We start from the raw sequence: 19,995 nt of genomic DNA, 5'->3' as shown, positions 1-19,995 counted from the left end.
CCCTGTCCTCAAAAGGTTGTTTTCATGCAAGAAATTGATAATAGAAACTTTAGGACAGGGACTTCCCTGGTGGCGCAGTGGTTAAGAATTCCTCCTGCCAATGCAGGGGACACGGGTTTGATCCCTGGTCCGGGAAGATCCCACACGCTGCGGAGCAACTAAGCCCTTGCGCCACAACTACTGAGCCTGTGCTCAAGAGCCCGCGAATCACAACTGCTGAAGCCCGCGCACCTAAAGCCCATGCTCCACAGCAAGAGAAGCCACCGCAATGAGAAGCCCGTATACTGCAACGAAGAGTAGCCCCTGATCGCCACAACTAGAGAAAGCCGATGTGCGGCAATGAAGACCCAACACAGCCAAAATTAAATAAATAAATTTAGATATTAAAAAAAAAAGAAACTTTAGGATGGGGTGGGAAGGTGGGAAGGGGATATATTTCTCACTGCTTACTCCTTTATACCTTTAGAAATTTGTAACTTGTGCATGTATTACCTATTCAGAAGCAGTAATAACAGTTATAAAGTCTTCCATTAAAGATAGTGAATTGAATAGACATATCTAATTTGTTTCCCTCCTGAAATTCTACTAAAACGTCAATTAAAAGAATTTTTTTAAGTCATTAAAGATCATTTTGAAAAGATTTAAACCCACAAAGATGGGGACATGAGAAGAGGGGATCACAGTAACAACATTTTGGAGGGTGGAAAGCAAGATGCATCAGTGGTACTGACTTGGCACATCCAAGAGAGCTGAGAAGCAAACTGGCCTTGGGGAACGGTGAGAATCAATCTCAAGTACCTGTAGAAACCTCAGAAGGCTCAGGAGGGATGGGGTCAAGTACCTCTGGAAGTGAATGAGAAGGGAAGGAAACAAAAGAGAAGGCTGGTTAGCAAACAGTTAGGACTCCCCTGGTGGTGCAGTGGTTAAGAATCCGCCTGCCAATGCAGGGGACACGGGTTCGATCCCTGCTCCAGGAAGATTCCACACACCTCAGAGCGACTAAGCGCGTGAGCCACAGCTACTGAAGCCCGTGCGCCTAGAGCCTGTGCTCCGCAACAAGAGAAGCCACCAAAATGAAAACCCAGCACACAGCAATGAAGAGTAGCCCCTGCTCACTGCAACTAGAGAAAGCCTGCTTGCAGCAATGGAGACCCAACGCAGCCAATATAAATAAATAAATTGATTGATTGAAAACCAAAACCAAAAACAGATCCCTAAATGCCTTCCCCCACTTCATGCTAGTGGAAAACTGCCTCTCCCAATCCCAGAATAAATAAAGGAAGGGTTTTTGTTTTGGTTTTTTTCCCAAAGGGAAAAAAACAGAGGGTTTCTGCTATGGGGAAAACCAGGCACAGTCAAGGGCAGAGGTATTTTACAGAAATCAAAGGAATTAAAGCAATATACACATGGAATACTGAGACCCCAGACCTATTTCTCCTATTTCTCCCAGCAGACTGGCCACCGGCCTTTACCCTAAAGGCCAGATCCTGGGAAGAATCTCCACAGGAAAATATGTTCAGCCCAAGAGGAAAGATCTGTGGAATCCTGCATCAGAGATTCCCCCTACAAACTTCCCAGCCAGATAACCCCCAACTCAAGTTCTCAACTGAGAAGCCCCCACCACATGCCCATAGGTACAAGATGCCTTTTCAGTCCCTAACTCTTTCTTAAGTCCCTCACGCTTAAAAATGAACAAGCACTCTGACATAAATGATAAAACAAACAAATAAAAATAGAGAAAGTGCAGGGAGAAGAAACTTTCAAAACCTATCAATTTTCTCAGATAAATAAGAGAAAATACTGTATACATGAAACAAGAAAAGAATGCCGTAAAAAAGTAACAAGCAAAAAATAAAATACAGCTTATGAGAAATCAAAATATAAGCACACAAATAAAATTCTCACTAGTAGAGTTGGAAGGGAAAAATTCAGAAAATCAGAGAACCAGCCCAGAAAGTCTAATATCTGAATAATAAGAGCGCAAAAAACAAACAAAAACAAATAAAAAAAAAAAAAACAGGGGAGGAAATCATCAAAGGAATAATTACAGAAAACTTTCCAGAACTGATTGAAAGGGCCTGCCCACTGCTCAGCCTAATGGATAAAAAAGGATCCACACCAATATGAAATTTCAGAACACTGAAGACAAAGAGGAGATCCTGAAACTTCCCAAAGAAAAGAAACAGGTCTCTTAAAATGGACCAGGGCAGAATGTAACATAGATGACAATGGAGCAAGAGCTTCAAAAATCCAAAGGAAAAATATTTCCAACCTAGAATTCAACACCAAGCCAAACTATCAGTCAAGTGGGAGGGTAAAGACATTTTCAGGCATGTAAGGTCACTGAAATTTTCCATTCTAAGCGCCTTTACACAGGAAGCTACCAGAGGATGTGCTCTATCAAAGAAAAATGGGGGGAGGGGGTGATTAACCGTGAAAGAGAAACATATAGGAAAGGGGCTTCCTAGGTGGCGCAGTTGTTGAGAATCCGCCTGCCAATGCAGGGGACACGGGTTCGATCCCTGGTCCAGGAAGATCCCACATGCCGCGGAACAGCTAAGCCCGTGCGCCACAACTATTGAGCCTGCACTTTAGAGCCCATGAGCCACAACTATTGAGCCCATGTGCTGCAACTACTGAAGCCCATGCGCCTAGAGCCCGTGCTCTGCAACAAGAGAAGCCACGGTAATGAGGAGCCTGCGCACCGCAAGGAAGAGTAGCCCCCACTCACCGCAACTAACGAAAGCCCACGCACAGCAAAAGAGAGCCAACAAAGCCAATAAAATAAAAATAATAAATAAATAAATTTATTTAAAAAAAAAAAAGAAAATATAGGAGCAAGGTGAAGGGAATTCCCAGGATGCTCAGGAAGGGAGATTCCAGGAGGAAAGCTGGAGACCAGACTACTCACCACCAGCCACCTATTCATCTTCAGACCCACCCCTTTCCCCCAACACTCCCCCAGGGCCTGGCATAGCAACTACCAATGCAACTACCAATGCCCTAGGAATACATGCGGGGGTGAATGAATGACGCTTCAAGCCCGTGGCAATGTGGTGGCAGAAATGGCCTTTCAGTAACTCCATTGCCATCTGTGCCCACAGAAACCATAATCAGCCTCCTGCAGCAGGGCCAAAACTGCTGCTGTCTCTCCCCTGAAGGGGCAGGGTGGGGGGGCACCCGCAAAGAACCCATCAGGGCTCAGTCTTATCATCAGAAAAGGGCCCTTGGCCCCTCCCCACCCCTGCACCTCCCAGACTCCTCTCCTCCCCAGGCCCCGGTCCCTGGTGTCTCAGAGCAATGCCCTGAGTGGGAGAAGGGCTGAAGAGTGTGGTCAGACATGATCAGAAGCCACAGCAACTCTGTCAGCCTGACTCTGGTCCCAGACTTCACTCCTTTAAATCTCAGGGACCAAGGGGAAAGCAGACAAACCTGGGGTTTGTGGCTGTACACAACGGGGGCTTCTCATTCAACCTTAGATACCCTCGTCTGTAAGTAGCAAGGTTATTTCCAACACTACTTGTCAGCAAACTCCTGCAAATAACATTGCTGTGAATGACCTCTTTCATCTTGCAAATTGGAGAGAAAATGTGAAGGATCCACACCCCTGAAAGATGAAATGCTACAGTTTTATTCACTACAGTATTTTTTTAATTAATTAATTTATTTATTTATTGGCTGTGTTGGGTCTTCGTTGCTGCACGCAGGCTCCCTCTAGTTCTGGCAAGTGGGGGCTACTCTTTATTGTGGTGCGTGGGTTCCTCATTGCTGTGGCTTCTCTTGTGGAGCATGGGCTCTAGGCATGTGGGCTTTAGTAGTTGCAGCACATGGGCTCAATAGTTGTGGCTCACTTAGTTGCTCCACGGCATGTGAGATCTTCCTGGAACAGGGATCGAACCCCATGTCCCCTGCATTGGCCGGTGGATTCTTAACCACTGCGCCACCTAAGAAGTCCCAACTACACTATTGTTGATATTACCAAAAGTAAGGAAAAAACCTAAAGACCCACCTACAGGGGACTGATTAAATCATTTATGACACAGAAATGTTGTGAACTATTATGCAATCATTAAAATGAATGGGGACAATCTTTGTGGACTGAAATGGAAGGAGTCCCAAGATGTATTGCTAAGTAAAAGGTAGTAAAGTGCAGAACAGTATATATGAGATGCTACAATTTGTGTAAAGGAAATAGATAACTCTGCATTTGCTTGAAAATTATACAAGGAGAATATTACTAGAAGAACACATACAAAAAAATTAGTGAATTTTTGCCTCTAAGAAGAAAACTGGGGTGGCAAGGGATAGGAAGGGGTAACATGAGATGACTTTTCACTAAACTATCTTCCTGACTTTCTAAATTTTGTATCAAATACACATAATAATTACACATACAAAAAATTAAGCAGAATTTTTAATTATTTTATTTCATTTTACACCCTTTATTTTATTTTTATTATTTTTTTGGTGGGGGGGAGCTGCGTTGGGTCTTTGTTGCTGTGCACAGGCTTTCTCTAGTTGTGGGGAGTGGGGACTACTCTTCGTTGTGGTGCATGGGCTTCTCAGTGTGGTGGCTTCTCTTGTTGCGGAGCACAGGCTCTAGGCACGTGGGCTTTACCAGTTGCAGTATGTGGGCTCAGTAGTTGTGGCTCGCAGGCTCTAGAGCACAGGCTCAGTAGTTGTGGCGCACAGGCTTAGTTGCTCTGAGGCATGTGGGATCTTCCCGGACCAGGGCTCGAAACTGTGTCCCCTGCATTGGCAGTCGGATTCTTAACCACTGCGCCACAAGGGAAGTCCTAAGCTGAATTTTTTAAATGGCATCTACACCTCATGGGGATCTTGAGATGCTCTGACTCCTTCTGTTCTGTGAAGGCTGAAGTTCTCTCCCTTGAGGGCTAAGGAGCCAAGGAGCCGTTGTCACTATAATTCTTTGGAAGAGTGGGGAAGAGGACCCAGGAATACAGCTCTCTGGGAGCGTTCAGAGCCCTGTCCACATGTGGGGTCACACATCCATCAGCAGAGACCACCGCTGTACCCTCTCCATGACCTGGCAACTCTAAGCCCCTCCACATCCATGCTGCCTGCAGATGAAACTTCTAGAAGTTCACCTCTGCTCATGTTTCTCTCCTGCCTAAACACTTTAACAGCTTCCACTGTCAACCAATTAAATCTAAACTCTGAGGAGTCGGGCCCAGGCATTGGTATTTTTTAATTCTTCAAGTGACTCTAATGCACAGTTCAAGTGGAAAGCACGACCTCGGAATAGCACTGTCCAATAGGACTTTCTGAGAGAATGGAAATGTTCTGTATCTGCGCTGTCCAATATAGTAGCCAAAGCCACATGAGGCCACTGAGCACTTACAGAGTGGCTCATGTGACTGAAGAAGGGAATATTTAGTTTTAACCAATTTAAATTTAAATTTAGTCATTTATTTTAAAAGAATAGCTTTAGAGAATGAATCCAATGATTTTCAACTTTTTAAAAAAACAGAATGCAGGGGTTCCCTGGTGGCCTAGTGGTTAGGATTCCAGGCTTTCACTACCATGGCCCGGGGTTCAGTCCCTGGTTGGGAGACAGATCCCGCAAGCTGTGTGGCGGCCAAAAAAATAAATTAAATAAATAAATAAAAATAAAAACAGAATCCTCTTATTAAAAAAATATATTTTATTATGCAAGATATTATATATACAGAAGAGTTATAAAACATAAGCATTTTTAAGAAAAATAGCTAAGGGAATTCCCTGGTGGTCCAGTGGTTAGGACTCAGCATTCTCACTGCCGAGGGCCAGGGTTCAATCCCAGGTCTGGAAACTAAGATCCCACAAGCCTATTCTAAGCACTTACATATACCATATGTATTAATTGATTTAACAACATCCCCCTTTACAGATGAGAAAACTGAGGCACAGAAAGGTTGAGTAACTTGCAGCAGGTCACACAGTTGGGAAGTGGTGGAGTGGGACTCAAACCCAGGTAAACGTGTTCCCAAGCCCATGTGAACACCTGCATTCATTGTAGTACTAGGGCATAAGGCTAGTACCTAGAGGCTCACTGCAAAGGAACCCATTTTCTTGAACTAAATAGTACTCAGAGTCTAATATGGTAAATACAGTGATAACTGATTTTATCAAGCACTTACTGTGTTTCTGGCTCTATTCAAAACACTTTACATTAAAATCATTCAATCCTCATCACAACCCTTTTTTAGACATGGAAACTGAAACTCACCCATTTTACAGACATGCAAACTGAGACTGAGGGTAGTGAAGTAGTTTTCCTGAACTGATACAGTGTGTCACAGTGGTGGAGCAGGTACTTGGACCCTGTTATCTCTGACTCCAAACCACTCTGACTCCTCGTAAAATGCATAAAAGCATGGAAGAATTCTTATTTTGGGAGGCACCGGTGGGAGGGGGCAATGGAGGTGGTTTTGAAAACCACTGGTCTAAACTACCCATCTTTCTCTCCTCCATTTTCAGAAGGGGTAACCGGGGCCAAGAAATAGTAACAGGGACCAGGTCACACAGTGTCGAGGACTGGGACTGGAGCCAAACCCCTTGACTCTCTCTCAGGAGTTAAAGGGAAGGAAGCTGACATTTCCTTTGAACCTAATGGGCAGGTAAAGTTTTCACTCAGATAATCTCCTTTTCACTTCACAACCACTCCATAAAGGTAGCTATTTGTATTAGTATTTTTGCAGTGGAAGAAAATTTTGTTTAGAAATTCTAGTTGAGGGACTTCCCTGGTGATGCAGTCGTTAAGAATCTGCCTGCCAACGCAGGGAACACGGGTTCAAGCCCTGGCCCAGGGAGAGCCCACATGCCACAGAGCAACTAAGCCCAACGCCACAACTACTGAGCTTGCGCTCTAGAGCCCATGCACTGCAACAAGAGAAGACACCGCAATGAGAAGCCCGCGCACCACAACGAAGAGTATCCCTGCTCACTGCAACTAGAGAAAGCCCGCGCACAGCAACAAAGACCCAACGCAGCCAAACAATAAATAAATTAAATAAATAAATACATTGAAAAAAAAAACCTTAAAAAAAAAAGAAAAGAAATTCTAGTTGAAAGACTTCTCTGGTGGTGCAGTGGTTAAGACTCTGAGGTCCCAATGAGGGGTGGTGGGGTGGGGGAGGTTCCCTAGTCAAGGACTAGATCCCACATGCATGCCACAGCTAAGAGTTCACATGCAACAACTAAGGAGCCCCCAAGCCTCAACTAAGAAGCCCCCAAGCCTCAACTAAGACCCAAGCAACCTAATTAATTAATTAATTACTTAATTAAAAGATGAAAATCCCTTAAAAAAAAAAAAAGAAATTCTAGCTGAGTCATTTGTTAAAAGCAAGTTTCAAACCCAGGTCCCTTGACATGCAAACACAGATTATTTCCACTAGACCACATTACCTCTTCCTTGTGCCAGTTCCTCCTTTCTGACATGGACAGAAATAAGCTCACCACCATCTTCCCTGATCTTGCTCCTCCAGACTCACTTCAAAACCCTAGAGCTAGATCTGCACCCCCAAGTCTTCTCTGCTCTAGGGCCCCAAGTCCACTGACTTCTGTCTTGACTTCCCTCCCACACAAATGTAGAATCAAGCACCAGCATCAAAGGGATCATTTCACTGAGACATCTTTAAATTGGTTCCAAGCTGGGCTAGATTCGGGGGGCTTGTGACCTGTGTTTTAGACCTTACTAATCAAATGGAGGTCCAAAGCGGCAGCAGCACCTTGAGTGATAAAATAGAAATGCAGGCACCCCAAACCTACCAAGTCAGAATCTGCTTTTTAAGAGGATCCCCAGGTGATTCATTTGCACATTAAAGTCTGCAAAGCACTAAGATCTGAATCCCAGGGGAAGCAGGCTGATGCCCGCCCCTGTAACTGACCCTCTGTGGCTCTTGGCTTGGTTGTTAGGGGCAGCTGGGAATTGGTTGATGATGTTATTGTAAAGAGAACTTGGATATTAAATTGCAACCAAGGCCTGGGAGATTACTGCAACAAAGGGAACCCTGGTTGTTTTATTGCAACCAGCATCTGCATGGTAGACTGAATGACAGGCCCAAGAGATTTGTTGCAAAAAAGAATTTTAGAAGCCTTATTGCCATCTCCATGCAACAAAGTGGAGAAATGGATAGGAGTCTTTGGTTTAAACTAAACTGGGGTGTGCTAAATTGGAAAATAGTTTTTAAAAAACATGTTTGTTGCACTGAAACGGCATATTTATAATACTTGCCTGGATACTAAATAAAAGGAAACCAATTGTGGCACGGGGTTTACTGAAACATCTCTAAGAACTTGTGACAAGGTTCTCTCCTAACAATAGGAACAACAAAGAAAGGTATTCGCCTGACAGAATCTGGACTATCACATCCACTGCATTTCAAACTGGAATGCATGGTAGAGTAAACACCAGCTGGGATCTAGCTGCCCTGTTGCAACAAGTTTGGATTTGCTATTGAAGCAAAGCGACAAGTCTGTGGCTGAGGGCAGGCATGAGGACCTTGCAGGGTGCCCTGCCATGCCAGCAGCGCCTGTGGACAGGGCCAGAGGGACTCCTATCACAAGGTGGGACTATGCTGAGAGACCACATTTTATAAAGGCCAAACTTGTGAAATGGATTGCCATGGACCTAAGGACAACCAACTGATATAAAGGACTGCAGGCAGCAAGGTCAGGCTTCGGCTAATGATAAGCAGGCATTCCATGTCTATGATGTTGGCAGGAAAGTTATGTGAGCCCATCTTGCAGCTGAAGAAACCGAGGCTCAGCGAGAAGTTCAGGGGTTAGCCCAAGGTCTCATGGCTAGTGAACAGCAGGGTAGGATGTGGGCCTGGGCCTTTTGGTTTCATCCTGCACTTCTTTTTCAGGGAGACTTTTGCATATGCTTTTAAGTAGGATCAGGATATTTGTGGGAAGAAAGACACATATTTTATCACTTCCAACCTAGAATGTTTTGTTGAAAAATTTTAATGATCTGGACATACTATAGTATAAGATCTAAACACCTTATTTCTAAATTACCAAAGGTGTCTGGAATTTAGGTAAATCCAAGACCAATATAGTGACAGCAAATCAAAGATGTAATTACGGCAAAGTCTTGTTTGGCTTAATGGTAAGAGACCTGAATTCGTTTTGGCTCTATCAGTTCTTAACATATAACCTAGGCTAAAATGTAGTCTCTGGAATCCAGCAAAATTACACTCGTCCTTTAAGGCTCAACTCAAAGTCACCACTTTTGTGAAGCCTTCCCAGATTCTCCCCCACTCTCACCTCCCCAAGAGAGGTAGTGACTTCATGTTTTATGGATGGTTTGGGATTTCGTGGCATTCTACTGTCTCTTCCCACTAGAACACAGCTCATCTTTGCGGGCTTAGCTGGTGGTAAAGCCGAGATGTCTTTTGCCAAGAAGTAGCAGAGAACCGAGACCTGTCTAATGCACATGGAACGTGGCCACTTTGTGCCACAACCCCTCGGACACCTTCTCGATACCACCTTCCACAAATGCCGTCGTAGGGCGCAATCCAGGACGTTTCGGGGGCCACCCCACAGACTGCAAGCACGTCGAGGTCCAGGCCGAACCTCCGTGCGCTCAGGGGCGCGGTGCCCAGCCCTCGCCCCGGCGCCCAGCACGCTGCCACGCACCGGGTGCCGAGCAAACATTCGTGGATAGGGACGCAGCCGAGGGCAGGGAGGCACTGCGCCTAAACGTCGACACTTGGCTGCTCCGAAGCCGCGGCTGGGAGCGCCCCGCGGGGCCGGGGGAGGGGCGCCAGGCCGCTCCGTCCAGCCGGGCGCCAGCTCCTCCCGGGCGGGCACCCACCGACAGCGGGCACACAAAGCCTACTCGGCTTGCTCGGCGATCGGCTCCTCAGGCCTGTGTCGCCGCGCACCGCCAGGCGGCTCCAGGTTGGGCGTCGGGCAGTGGCAGGCACAGGGCGTCAAGAAGCTGCGCGCATCAAACCGCCGCGGGAGGGAGCGCCGAGGGGGGAGGAGGAGGAGTGGGAAAGGGAGGAGGGAGGAGGAGGAGGAGTGGGGACCGGGCGGGGGGTGGAGGAAGAGGCCTCGCGCAGCGGAGGGAGCAACTGAATTTCAAACACAAACAACTGCACGAGCGCGCACCCTTCGCGCCGGAGCGTTGCCCCCGATCCGCGCCCGCCCCGTCCGTGCGGCGCGCGGGCGGAGACGCCGTGGCCGCGCCGGAGCCCGGGCCGGGGGCCACCATCGAGGCGGGGGCCGCGCGAGGGCCGGAGCGGAGCGGCGCCGCCACCGCCGCACGCGCAAACTTGGGCTCGCGCTTTCCGGCCCGGCGCGGAGCCCGGGGCGCCCGGAGCCCCGCCATGTCGCGATCCAACCGGCAGAAGGAGTACAAATGCGGGGACCTGGTGTTCGCCAAGATGAAGGGCTACCCGCACTGGCCGGCCCGGGTGAGCAGCGCGGCCCGCCGCCCCCTGTCCACCTCCAGGCTTGGGTTGCGTAACACCCGGGAGGGCACGAGCGCTCCGCGCGGAGGAGGGGTGGGAGTGGGGGCGGGGGGCGTCTGAGTCCCCGAATCTTTCTCGAGCGACTCCAAGCCCACCCGCCGGTTACATAATGGTGGAGGCGGGGTGGGGGGGGGGGTGGCGGCGGCGGCGAGCACCTGGCCACACGGCGTCCGCGCGTAGTGGCGTGTGCGCGGCGTGGGGATTCGAGGGCGCCGGTCACTTCCCGGCCCCCGGCTCCGCGTGCTCAGTTCCGCCCCCAGCCCCCATCCCATACTCCCGGAGGTTTCGGGCGCGCTGCCCGGGTTTGGGCCCGTCGTGTAACTCCTCCCACCCCCTACCTCCCCCCAGGCGCCACCGCTACCCCCCTCAGGGACCCCCTTAGAGACCCCCAGTTTCTTCTCTGATTGTTCCCCCCCAGTTCAGACTCTCCTCTTCCTAGATTAGGTGGTTAAGAAGGATCTCGGCCCAGAAAAGGATAGATGGAGGTGGAGAGCGCTTCTAGAAAACTTTGGTTCAGTGCATCCGTAAGAGGTCTGAAGTTGGGAGGGTCGAGGGATCGTTGGGGGGCGGCGGAAGAGAGGCTCTTTCTGGCTTGGAAATTACCCGCTAGTACCCTTCACTCCTCAGCCACACAAAAATATTCCTCCGTATGCTGCCAACTCAGATTTGGGGCTGAGGGTGGCAGAGCCCTTGTGGGATTGAGAAGTCCAGTCCAGACTGCCCTGCCTCTTAGTGGAGGTGGGGGGGAACCCGAGTTGCTTCTCCTCCCCGTTTTTGAGCCTCTCCCGCCAGAACGGCCCAGCCTGCCATGTGGTTGACTCAGCCCGCCAATATGAGGCGCCCCCACCCCCTCCCCGCCCCAGCACCTGGCCAGGTAGGAAGGTGGGGCCCCAAAGCCCAGCCTGGCACCGTCCTCCTGTTTCTTCTAAGAACTGAGACAGGTGAAGTGAGGAGTAAGGGAGGTTGCCAGAGGGTGCTGGAGGAGGTTGGGGCTGTCACAGGGGACAGTGCCTCTGGCAACTTATTTCAAAGTTGGTGTAGAGAGAGGCCTTTGGCCCTAGAGGATATAGAGTGAAATCCAAGGACAGAGAGGAGTAGAGGGAGGGAGTCTTCTGGGCAAGGGGGCCAAGTGCAGCACTGCCTTATGGTTGTGGGTTGCTCTTTTCCACGTGAGTCTGTGTGTTCATCTGGGCCAGGCCCTGCTCTGAGCCTAGGAAGTTACCCCAGGCCCCCTTAGGTCCTGTTCAGAGTGTCCAGACCAACTTTGGGGCCACTCCAAGAAAATACAGGAGACCCTTCTTCACTCAGTACCCTCTCCTGAGGAATGTGCCTAATCCCATATGCCTTGAGCTCTTCGTTCCCTGAAACTTCTAGATGTCTGGCCTCTGGAATGGGAGTGAAGTACAGAGTGAAGCAGGGCTCTCCCAGCTTCCAGGGCCTCCTAGGAGATTTGGGGGCGGGGGGCAGTGTGAGGAAGCAGCCATGGACAGCCTTGTGTGTGCGTGTGTGTGTGTGTGTGTGTGTGTGTGTGTGGTATGGTGAACACTTGTGTACTTTACCCTTCACCTTTAATCCATCTGGCTTCTTGGTCCAGATGCCAGGGTCCTGGTGGGCAGGGCAAGAACTGAGCCCAGGTCTCTACTGCTCCTACCTCCTGGCGGTGGGACAAAGTCCAGACACTGGGGAGGGGACGCCGCTGGAATTGCAGGAAACCCCTTCAGACTGCAGGGAAGAGAGAAAGGGGGCCCCATATGGACCCACACTGGCCCCTGTGAAGAAGACCTTCAGGTTTCTCATGGCCTTTGGACTGGGGATGCTGTTCATTTCTTCTCTTCACCCTGGGCCTCCAGGACAGAAGGGTGGGACAGGGAGGCAGTCTGTTGCTCTGTTGAGGCCTGGACCCTTTAGATAAACTTAGGGTTGGGAGAATATCAGACTAGATCCCAAAGAGATAGGACTCCACCCTTTGCCTGTGCTCTGGGTCTTGATTCTGAAAATTGGAGGGAGTGGTACACCCAAAGTTGTTATCTTCTGAGTACATTCTCCTTGAACACCAAAAGAACAGAGAAATCTGAGTCTCCTTACCATCCTTGGAGTCTGTCTTAGTCCGTTGAGCAGCAGAGCCTGAAGGGGCTTGGCTCCTCCTGAGATGGAGGAGGAGTAGGGGGGCCTTGCTGACTGCCCCCATCTAATAGGCAACCAGAGTCCTCAGCCATGGTGAAGGCCACTGTGTGGGCTTTCCTCCCTCAGCCCCTGCTTCTGGGGAGGATGACTGACTCTGGGTGAGACTGGAACAACCCAGTGCTTGGAGAGTCCAGCCAGAGGGACCACGTGCTAGTCAAGACCTACCTGGAAGGATGGTGTGACTCCATCTTAACCTTCTACTTTCCTCTTCCTCCTGCCTGACTTCCTGGGGGATCTCCAAGCACTTAACAATTAACCTCCAGGACTCACGGATTTTTCCCCTTAGGTTCCTTCCTCCTTTCTCCACTTGCTGTTTCACAGTCCCAGAAAACCTGAGCAGCCAGAGGGCCTCACCCATCTTTCCTCCTTCTGCCCCTCCCCCACATCCAGACACCACCTTCTCTTTTCTGCCTCTTGGGCTTGCCACACTTTCCTGGCCCCAACTGTCTCCTGCCCCAGATTTTCCGGTTCCTGGGTCAGGTCAGGCCTGGGCCTTGGGTGTGGTGGTCAGAACCCTGGCTGGCAGTCAGTGTGGGCTTAGCCGCCTTTGCTGCCTCCCTCTCTGTGCTGAACAGGCACCCCTGGGCCTGGATTTGGCATGAGGCTGGGGGAGAGGCGCTCACCCCTCTCTCTCCACTCCTCCCCTGGGACCTTCAGACCGTAGAAGGTGTCCGTGGGCTCTGGGAGGGTGGGCCTTCTTGTGCCCAGGCCTCTCTGATGGAACGAGGCAAGAGCAGAGGCGGGGTGGGAGTGGGCGAGCCCCAGCCAGGGGGAAGTCACTTGCCCAGATTGCTGAAATGGCCGAGAAGTAGCAGAGCCCCCTCCCCTGTCACCCGGGGTGGGAGGTGCAGTGGGTCCCCAGCACTCATCTGGCCCCGCCCTGACCCACTTAGCCTTGACTCACTGGTTCTGAGTCACAGCCTGAATATAAAGGCACCGCCTGGGAGGCACACGTCTGTCTGAGGGGTGCAGGCCTCCCCTGAGACCTCATGTCCTCTGCATTGTCGGCGAAGAACCTCCCTTCCCTTCCCAGTGCAGGAAGACATTTCCTTTGTGGCTTGAAGGATGAAGGGTCCAGGAGAGGAGGAATCTCTCCCCCTTTTGGGGTGAGGGGTTGGGAATTCCATTAAGTGAAAAGAGCGTGCCTCTCCTGGCCCTTCCGCCACAGGTGCCTACACTCAAGGTGAGGTGGGGTTGGGTGGCATTACCCTTTGGGGGTAGATGCCCATCTTGCCCAGGTCCCTGGCCTCTCCCTTTCTACTCGACCCACCCTTTATTTGGCTAGAAGTCAGCAGGGCGGGTATATCTGGTGTGTCTCGTTCTGTCTATTTTTAATTCCCATCCATTCTTTTGTTTCTCCCCCGCCCCTGAGGCTGGGCAGCTGGTGGCCTCCTGGATCCCCTGTCACAGCGTTCAGCTACCTCTCTTTGAGTTTACTTCCCATGGGAAAGAGACTGATGGTCAGAGCGCTGCTTTACCTGGTCTGAGATCCTTGAGAGAACCTCCTGTTTCTGACCCCTTCACGCGCCCCACCCCCTTTCCTGAGCCTCAGTTTCTCCCCTTTCATCACATGTTTTCTACAAGCCTGTGAATGCCCAGGCTCAAGTATGGCACTGAAAATACAGAGCCCAACGTCGTTCCCAGCTGGGACCCTTAGATATTCCCCTACTCCCTGCCCTCTTTCCTGGTGTACAAAGATCCACCAAGAGGAGGCCTAGGAAAGGGCTTTTGCTATTATTGTCCTTTGCGTGTCTCCTGGGATCTCTAAGCCCTGGAGCCTCTCATTTTATTTTTTGCTCCCCCCTCTGAGAGGAGGGTGGGGAGCTATCTGGCAACAGGATCCAGGTGTCCTGGCGGAGGGCTGGCTCCTCCTCCACCCACACCCCAGCTCTGGCTTCCTGAGAAGGGCCCCGGCCCACAGCCCTAGCTGTGGTTTCAGGCACAGCCGGGGACCCAGGTGCCAGACTCCAGGCTGGGGGGTGGGGTGTGTGGTAGCGTCCCCTCCTCCCCAATCTGGAGAGAGGGCCTGGGGGGGAGGGGCAGCCACATTCCTGGTTGCTGAGTGGCCCCGGGGGCGGGGTTGGGTTGTCATGGCGATGGGGATTGAGCTGGGGTGGGGGACAGCGTGCCTTTCCACCCCCCTGTTCTCACACCCCAGTGTCTCCTGGTCGTGGGGAGGGCCCAGTTGGTGCTGGGCCTTCTTGTGGGGGGAGGGGCTGGACCTCTGTCCCCAGAGGCCACAGGACAAGGGGGGAGGTGCTCAGGAGCCTGAAGACTCCATGTCTGGAGCAAGATGCCCCTCAGATTCCTGCCCAGGTTCCGCCCCCTCTCCTGGGTGTGTCTCAGCTTATTTCCATCCACCCAGCCTCCCTGTCTCCCCAGGCCCCCAGTCAGGCACTCTATCCGAGTCTCTGTGTGTTTAATCACTGCCTTGGCCTGTCGCTCTCTTTCCTATCTGCGCCCAGGGCCCCAGTCAACATGGCCACCTGGCCTCTGTCTGGCGGGAAGCCAGGCGGCCGGGGCTGCTGCAAGTGTTGCTGGGAGTTGTAGTCTCCCCCCTCCCCTGGCCCCCTCCCCCCCAACTAAGCTTGGCCTGGGCTTCTAGGGCCTGATCTGGGAGAGGCTTTCTGGGCCACTGCCCCTCACCATTTCCCTGACCTCAGACCTCTGCACCTTCTCCACCACAGCATCCCTCACGCCCCCAGGACATTTGAGGCAGAGGATCCAGTCAGGAGCTCTGGTTCTGAAATCTGGCCCTCACTAACTTGTCCTGTCATCTTGGGAAGATCACTTTTCTTCTCTGGGCCTCAGCCCTCAGTTTTATCGTCTGTAAAATGAGAGAGTGTCACTGTGTCACATAGCTTTCAAAGAGTTCCCCAGAAGTCTTTTGGAGCTGCTGCTGATGGGGGATATTGAACAGGCAGAGCGGTCTGCTTTTGTCTGTTTCACAGAGTTGACTCAGCAAGTCTTCACTGTGCCCCCGCTGGGTGCTGGGCACTGTGCTGGGCATATAAACAGACCTCTGTGATCTCGGGGCAAGTATGGTCCCCATAGGCGTTCATCAGTTGGTAATATGAAGAACTGGGAAATTGGAGTTGTGAAAAGCACTGTGAGAGAGAGGTGCTGAGAGTTTTATCCGGGAAGCCGACCAGGTTGGGAGAGATGGGGAAGCCTTCTGGAGGAAGTGACGATGCAGCTGAGGTTGGAAGGCTGATCAGGAGTTAGTGAGTGTAGGAGACTGACAGATGCGTGTGGCTGGAGTGGAGAGCAGAAGGGCAGGGTACTGGGCGAGGATGATGAAAGCAGGAAGCACACATGCGGGACGTACCACATTATGATCATTTAATCCTTACAGCCCTATGGCATAAGTACTGTGACTGTCTCTGTTTTACAGTTGAGGAAACAGGTTCTGTAAGTTGCCCAAGGTCATACAAATACAGGTGGCAGCATTGGAATTCAGACCTTGACATTACCGAGAGTGGTGAAGGGGTAGGGCCTAGAGTCCTGACGAGCCACCGAAAGGTTTCTAGCAGGGGGAATGAAGTGCTCAGGTCCGCACTTGGGAAGGTCCCCTCTGGCTGCAGTGTGGAGGATGGGGTGTAGTGGGGCAAGAATGGAGGCTGAGAGAAGAGATGGAGGCCGTGGTTTCGGTCCAGGCAAGAGGCGACAGTGGTTGGACCAGGGTGATGGCAAAGACATGGAGACTTATGGACAGGATCTGTTTAGGGATGCTGTTTGCTTTGCGGGGGTGGGGGTGGGGTGTTCTGCTGGGCTTTTATGTCTGACTTCTTTTGAACAAAGTTCCACTGCTAGAAATGGTTCAGAAACCCCTAACCCTGGGTCCCTCTTGGTCTGATTTCTCACAAATGTGCCGTAGAGGTCAGTCCCCCAGCCCCTACCCTACAGCCCCGAATTCGTGACCTCAGGACTCCAGCTCACGCTCGCTTTCCTCACGTTGCTCTCAGATTGATGAGATGCCTGAGGCTGCCGTGAAATCAACAGCCAACAAATACCAAGTCTTTTTTTTCGGGACCCACGAGACGTGAGTGAGGGGGCAGAGGTGGGGAGGGCCGTGGGGGGGACCACTTTGGGGAAAGAGCGGTGGTGATGGCACCCCCTCCCTGCTGGGCTGCGCAGCTCCGATGCGGTGAGGGACTCGAGAGCACAGTCTCCCATCTCTCACCAGGGCATTCCTGGGCCCCAAAGACCTCTTCCCTTACGAGGAGTCCAAGGAGAAGTTTGGCAAGCCCAACAAGAGGAAAGGGTTCAGCGAGGGGCTGTGGGAGATCGAGAACAACCCCACCGTCAAGGCTTCTGGCTACCAGGTGAGCTGCTGTCTGCCCCAGAGACCCCCTGGAGAGCAGGCATGGCCGTAGGTGCCGGAAGCCCCCCGGGCCCACATGTGATGCTTAGTCTTCAGGAACGGGGGGGGGGGGGGCTCAGAAACCAACACCAGGGCTTTCAGAGTAGGCGCTCATGGGGTGGGGGGTGGGGGAGGCTTCCTGCAAGAGGGGATGGGGTCATGGGAGTGTGATGTCGTTGTGGTGAGGGGCCACTTGTTAGACAGCGCCTGGGGGGGCAAGGACAGGATGGAGGCGGTAAGTGGGGACAGGCCTGGGGGAGGCCCAGCGTGAGTACAGGATGTGGCCTTAACTCTCTCCGCAAAGGCTTCCAGGAGGAGGTGCTCGTGAGCCGGGCAGGATGAGGCGGGAGGGTGGGGGGCGGGGGTCGGCGGGGAAAGGGTCCCAGCTCCCTTTGGGAGAAGTTGACCCGAGGTTTTGCCTCCTGCTCCAGCCCTCCCCCCTCCTGCACAGAGCCCTGCCTGCCCGGCCAGTGGGTTTACCCCGGGGCTAATCCGACAGAGGTGGGTCTCAAATCACTTGTGAGACTGGGCACCTGGGTGGGGGCGGGGGCGAGGTGGGAGAAGGAAGGAGCGAGTGGCCGAGGGCGGGGTCTGGGGAGGGGGCCCAGCGCAGCAGCCGCTGGTGCCACTCAGCCTCTGCTGTCTCCGCCGCAGTCCTCCCAGAAAAAGAGCTGCGTGCAAGAGCCCGAGCCCGAGCCCGAGCCCGCCGAGGGGGATGGCGACAAGAAGGGGAATGCCGAGGGGAGCAGTGATGAGGAAGGGAAGCTGGTCATCGACGAGCCGGCCAAGGAGAAGAATGAGAAGGGGGCACTGAAGAGGCGAGCAGGAGACCTGCTGGAGGTGAGTGCCCCCCCTGCGGCCCAGGAGCAAGGCTCCTCGTCTGAGGAGAGACGTTCCTGCTGCTTCAGGGAGTGCCCAGGCTAAGAGATAGACTCAGCCGCTCGTCTTGGGGAGTCTCTGGTTGAGAAGATGGGACACGGGAGACATCTTAGGTAGCAGAGGGCTGGAGGATTGTGGATCTGCCCAGGAAGGAGCGTCTGGGGAAAGGCGAGGGAGGCTGGCGTCCTCCCTCTCTAGTCTCAGCCCACCTCATCTCTGCCAATCCTGTCCAGGACTCCCTCAAACGTCCCAGGGAGGCAGAAGACCCCGAAGGGGAGGAGAAGGAAGGGGCCCCCTTGGAGGGTGAGAGGCCCCTTCTGGTGGAGGCAGAGAAGAACAGCACCCCCTCTGAGCCCGGCTCTGGCCGGGGGCCTCCTCCGGAAGAAGAAGAGGAGGAAGAAGAGGAAGAGGCTGCCAAGGAAGATGCTGAGGCCCCAGGCATCAGAGATCATGAGAGGTGAGTGAGCCCCCCGCCCCTTGGCAGTTGGGCTGGGAGGGCCCAGCCACCTGCTGAGAGGAGGAGGCGGAGGCGGAGGAGGGCCTGCAGCAGCCAGCCTCTCGGGAGGCAGGGTGGGCTCTCCCAGGAGGCCGGCACTGGCTGGGGCCTGGCCAGGCCAAGACCACACCATTAACCCTTCTCCCCTCCAACCCTCCCCCGCAGCCTGTAGCCACCAATGTTTCAAGAGGAGCCCCCGCCCCGTTCCTGCTGCTGTCTGGGTGCTACTGGGGAAACTGGCCATGGCCTGCAAACTGGGAACCCCTTCCCCACCCAAATCCACTCTCCTCTTCCACTCACTCTCCCCCTTCTGAGCTCAGACCCTGGAGATTGACCCAGATGGGGCAGGCTACCTGGCCCTCGCCTCCATGTCCCTGCACCCCGTGACCTGAGTCAGGTCCATGTCTTCTGCTCTGTGGGATGAGATGAGGCCATTGTGTCCCTCCCTGCCTGGAGCTGTTTCCCAGTATATCTGTTAGGGCCCGGACCAGCTATTTCCATCTCCTGACACCCCTCTCCCCCTTCCCCGGGCATTATAGACCTCTGGGTCGGTTGGGATCAGGGCCATGAGTGGAAGGGATGGAGAATAAATAGCATGGTGGGCTTCTGGGGCCTGGGAGGGGCAATCTTCAAATTGGGGTGGGGGAGTGGGCAAGAGAGTGGCATCTCCTTGAGCCCCTGTCCCTCCCTCCCACACCTGTTATCCCAGCTGCCTGGAGTCATGGAAAGTGGGACAGCTTGTGGGGGAGAGGCTCCCTTCCATGAATCCTTGATGGTTGACAGTACCCATTCTCTTACACCAATCCCAGGTGTTATGGGAGTTGCAGTTTATCATTAAAAGATTTGGGGTCTTCCAAGTTCTTTGGGTCAAAGACCTGAGATCTGAAGGGTGGACTTCACCCAGCTTGGGTAGGAGTGTTGAGGAGTATCCATCCACCTTTAGATCTCAGGCCAGAGCTGGGATGCCCTGGGGAGACCCTTAGCTGCCCTTTTCCCTCTCCCCACAGTGCTCAAGGCCAGCCTACAGTCACATACGTCACCCAGACATAAAGGAAAAGACAATTTTTTAGGAAATGTTTTTAATAAAAGAAAATTACAAAAAAAAATTTTAAAGACCCCCCCCAACCCTTTGTGTGCCCCCCACTCTGCTCCTTTCTTCCCCACTGTTGCCCCCGTTTCTGAGGTGCACTCGGAGGCTCCCCTTCTGTTTGGGGCTTGATGACTCTTCTTGTTGTAGTTGGGGCTTTGGTGTTCCTTCTGGTGTAATTTCCCATCCACATACCCTCACCTGGTCCCTTCAGTGTTGTCACCAGATCCAACTTGTAACCCACTGAGAGGCCGGAGGGAAATAAGCGCCCTCACCCAACCTCTTTCTAAGTGGTCTATTTGCCTCTTCCGTCTCGTCTCTTTCACCCTTGCCCCTCTCCCTTGGGCTCTGATGAAAAATTGCTGACTGTAGCTTTGGAAGTTTAGCTTTGAGAACGTAGATGATTTCAGTTCTAGGAAAATAAAACCCATTGATTACTACATTGGATTTTGACTGATTTTTGGGGGGGGGGGGGGTGTATTGGTTAACAGGGGAGTGGAGA

General features: G+C 52.4%; 1 protein-coding gene across 3 annotated transcripts; it reads left to right on the top strand.

The window, feature by feature from the left end:
- The first annotated feature begins 10,024 nt into the window (after positions 1-10,024).
- On the top strand, positions 10,025-19,933 carry HDGF (heparin binding growth factor). 3 transcript variants are annotated; one of them, XM_057726969.1, is made up of 6 exons: positions 10,025-10,427; positions 16,634-16,710; positions 16,855-16,993; positions 17,686-17,871; positions 18,144-18,367; positions 19,414-19,933. In XM_057726969.1, the coding sequence occupies exons 1-6, from the start codon at positions 10,341-10,343 to the stop codon at positions 19,454-19,456; spliced, it is 756 nt and encodes a 251-aa protein (XP_057582952.1). In that variant the 5' UTR covers positions 10,025-10,340; the 3' UTR covers positions 19,457-19,933. The 3 variants fall into 3 exon arrangements, with proteins under 3 accessions (XP_057582952.1, XP_057582960.1, XP_057582970.1); XM_057726977.1 differs by having other exon boundaries at positions 10,027-10,427; positions 18,572-19,933; XM_057726987.1 differs by lacking the exon at positions 10,025-10,427 and adding an exon at positions 13,621-13,851.
- The last annotated feature ends 62 nt before the right edge of the window (positions 19,934-19,995 follow it).

Source organism: Hippopotamus amphibius, chromosome 1 (genome assembly GCF_030028045.1).
Source record: "Hippopotamus amphibius kiboko isolate mHipAmp2 chromosome 1, mHipAmp2.hap2, whole genome shotgun sequence".
NCBI lineage: Eukaryota > Metazoa > Chordata > Mammalia > Artiodactyla > Hippopotamidae > Hippopotamus > Hippopotamus amphibius.
This window is presented reverse-complemented; position numbering and strand designations above follow the sequence as displayed.

Coding starts and splice junctions, on each gene's coding strand:
- HDGF (XM_057726969.1), top strand. CDS start 10,341: ATGTCGCGATCCAACCGGCAGAAGGAGTACAAATGCGGGGACCTGGTG. Junction 10,428..16,633: donor ACCCGCACTGGCCGGCCCGG/GTGAGCAGCGCG, acceptor CGTTGCTCTCAG/ATTGATGAGATGCCTGAGGC. Junction 16,994..17,685: donor TCAAGGCTTCTGGCTACCAG/GTGAGCTGCTGT, acceptor TCTCCGCCGCAG/TCCTCCCAGAAAAAGAGCTG.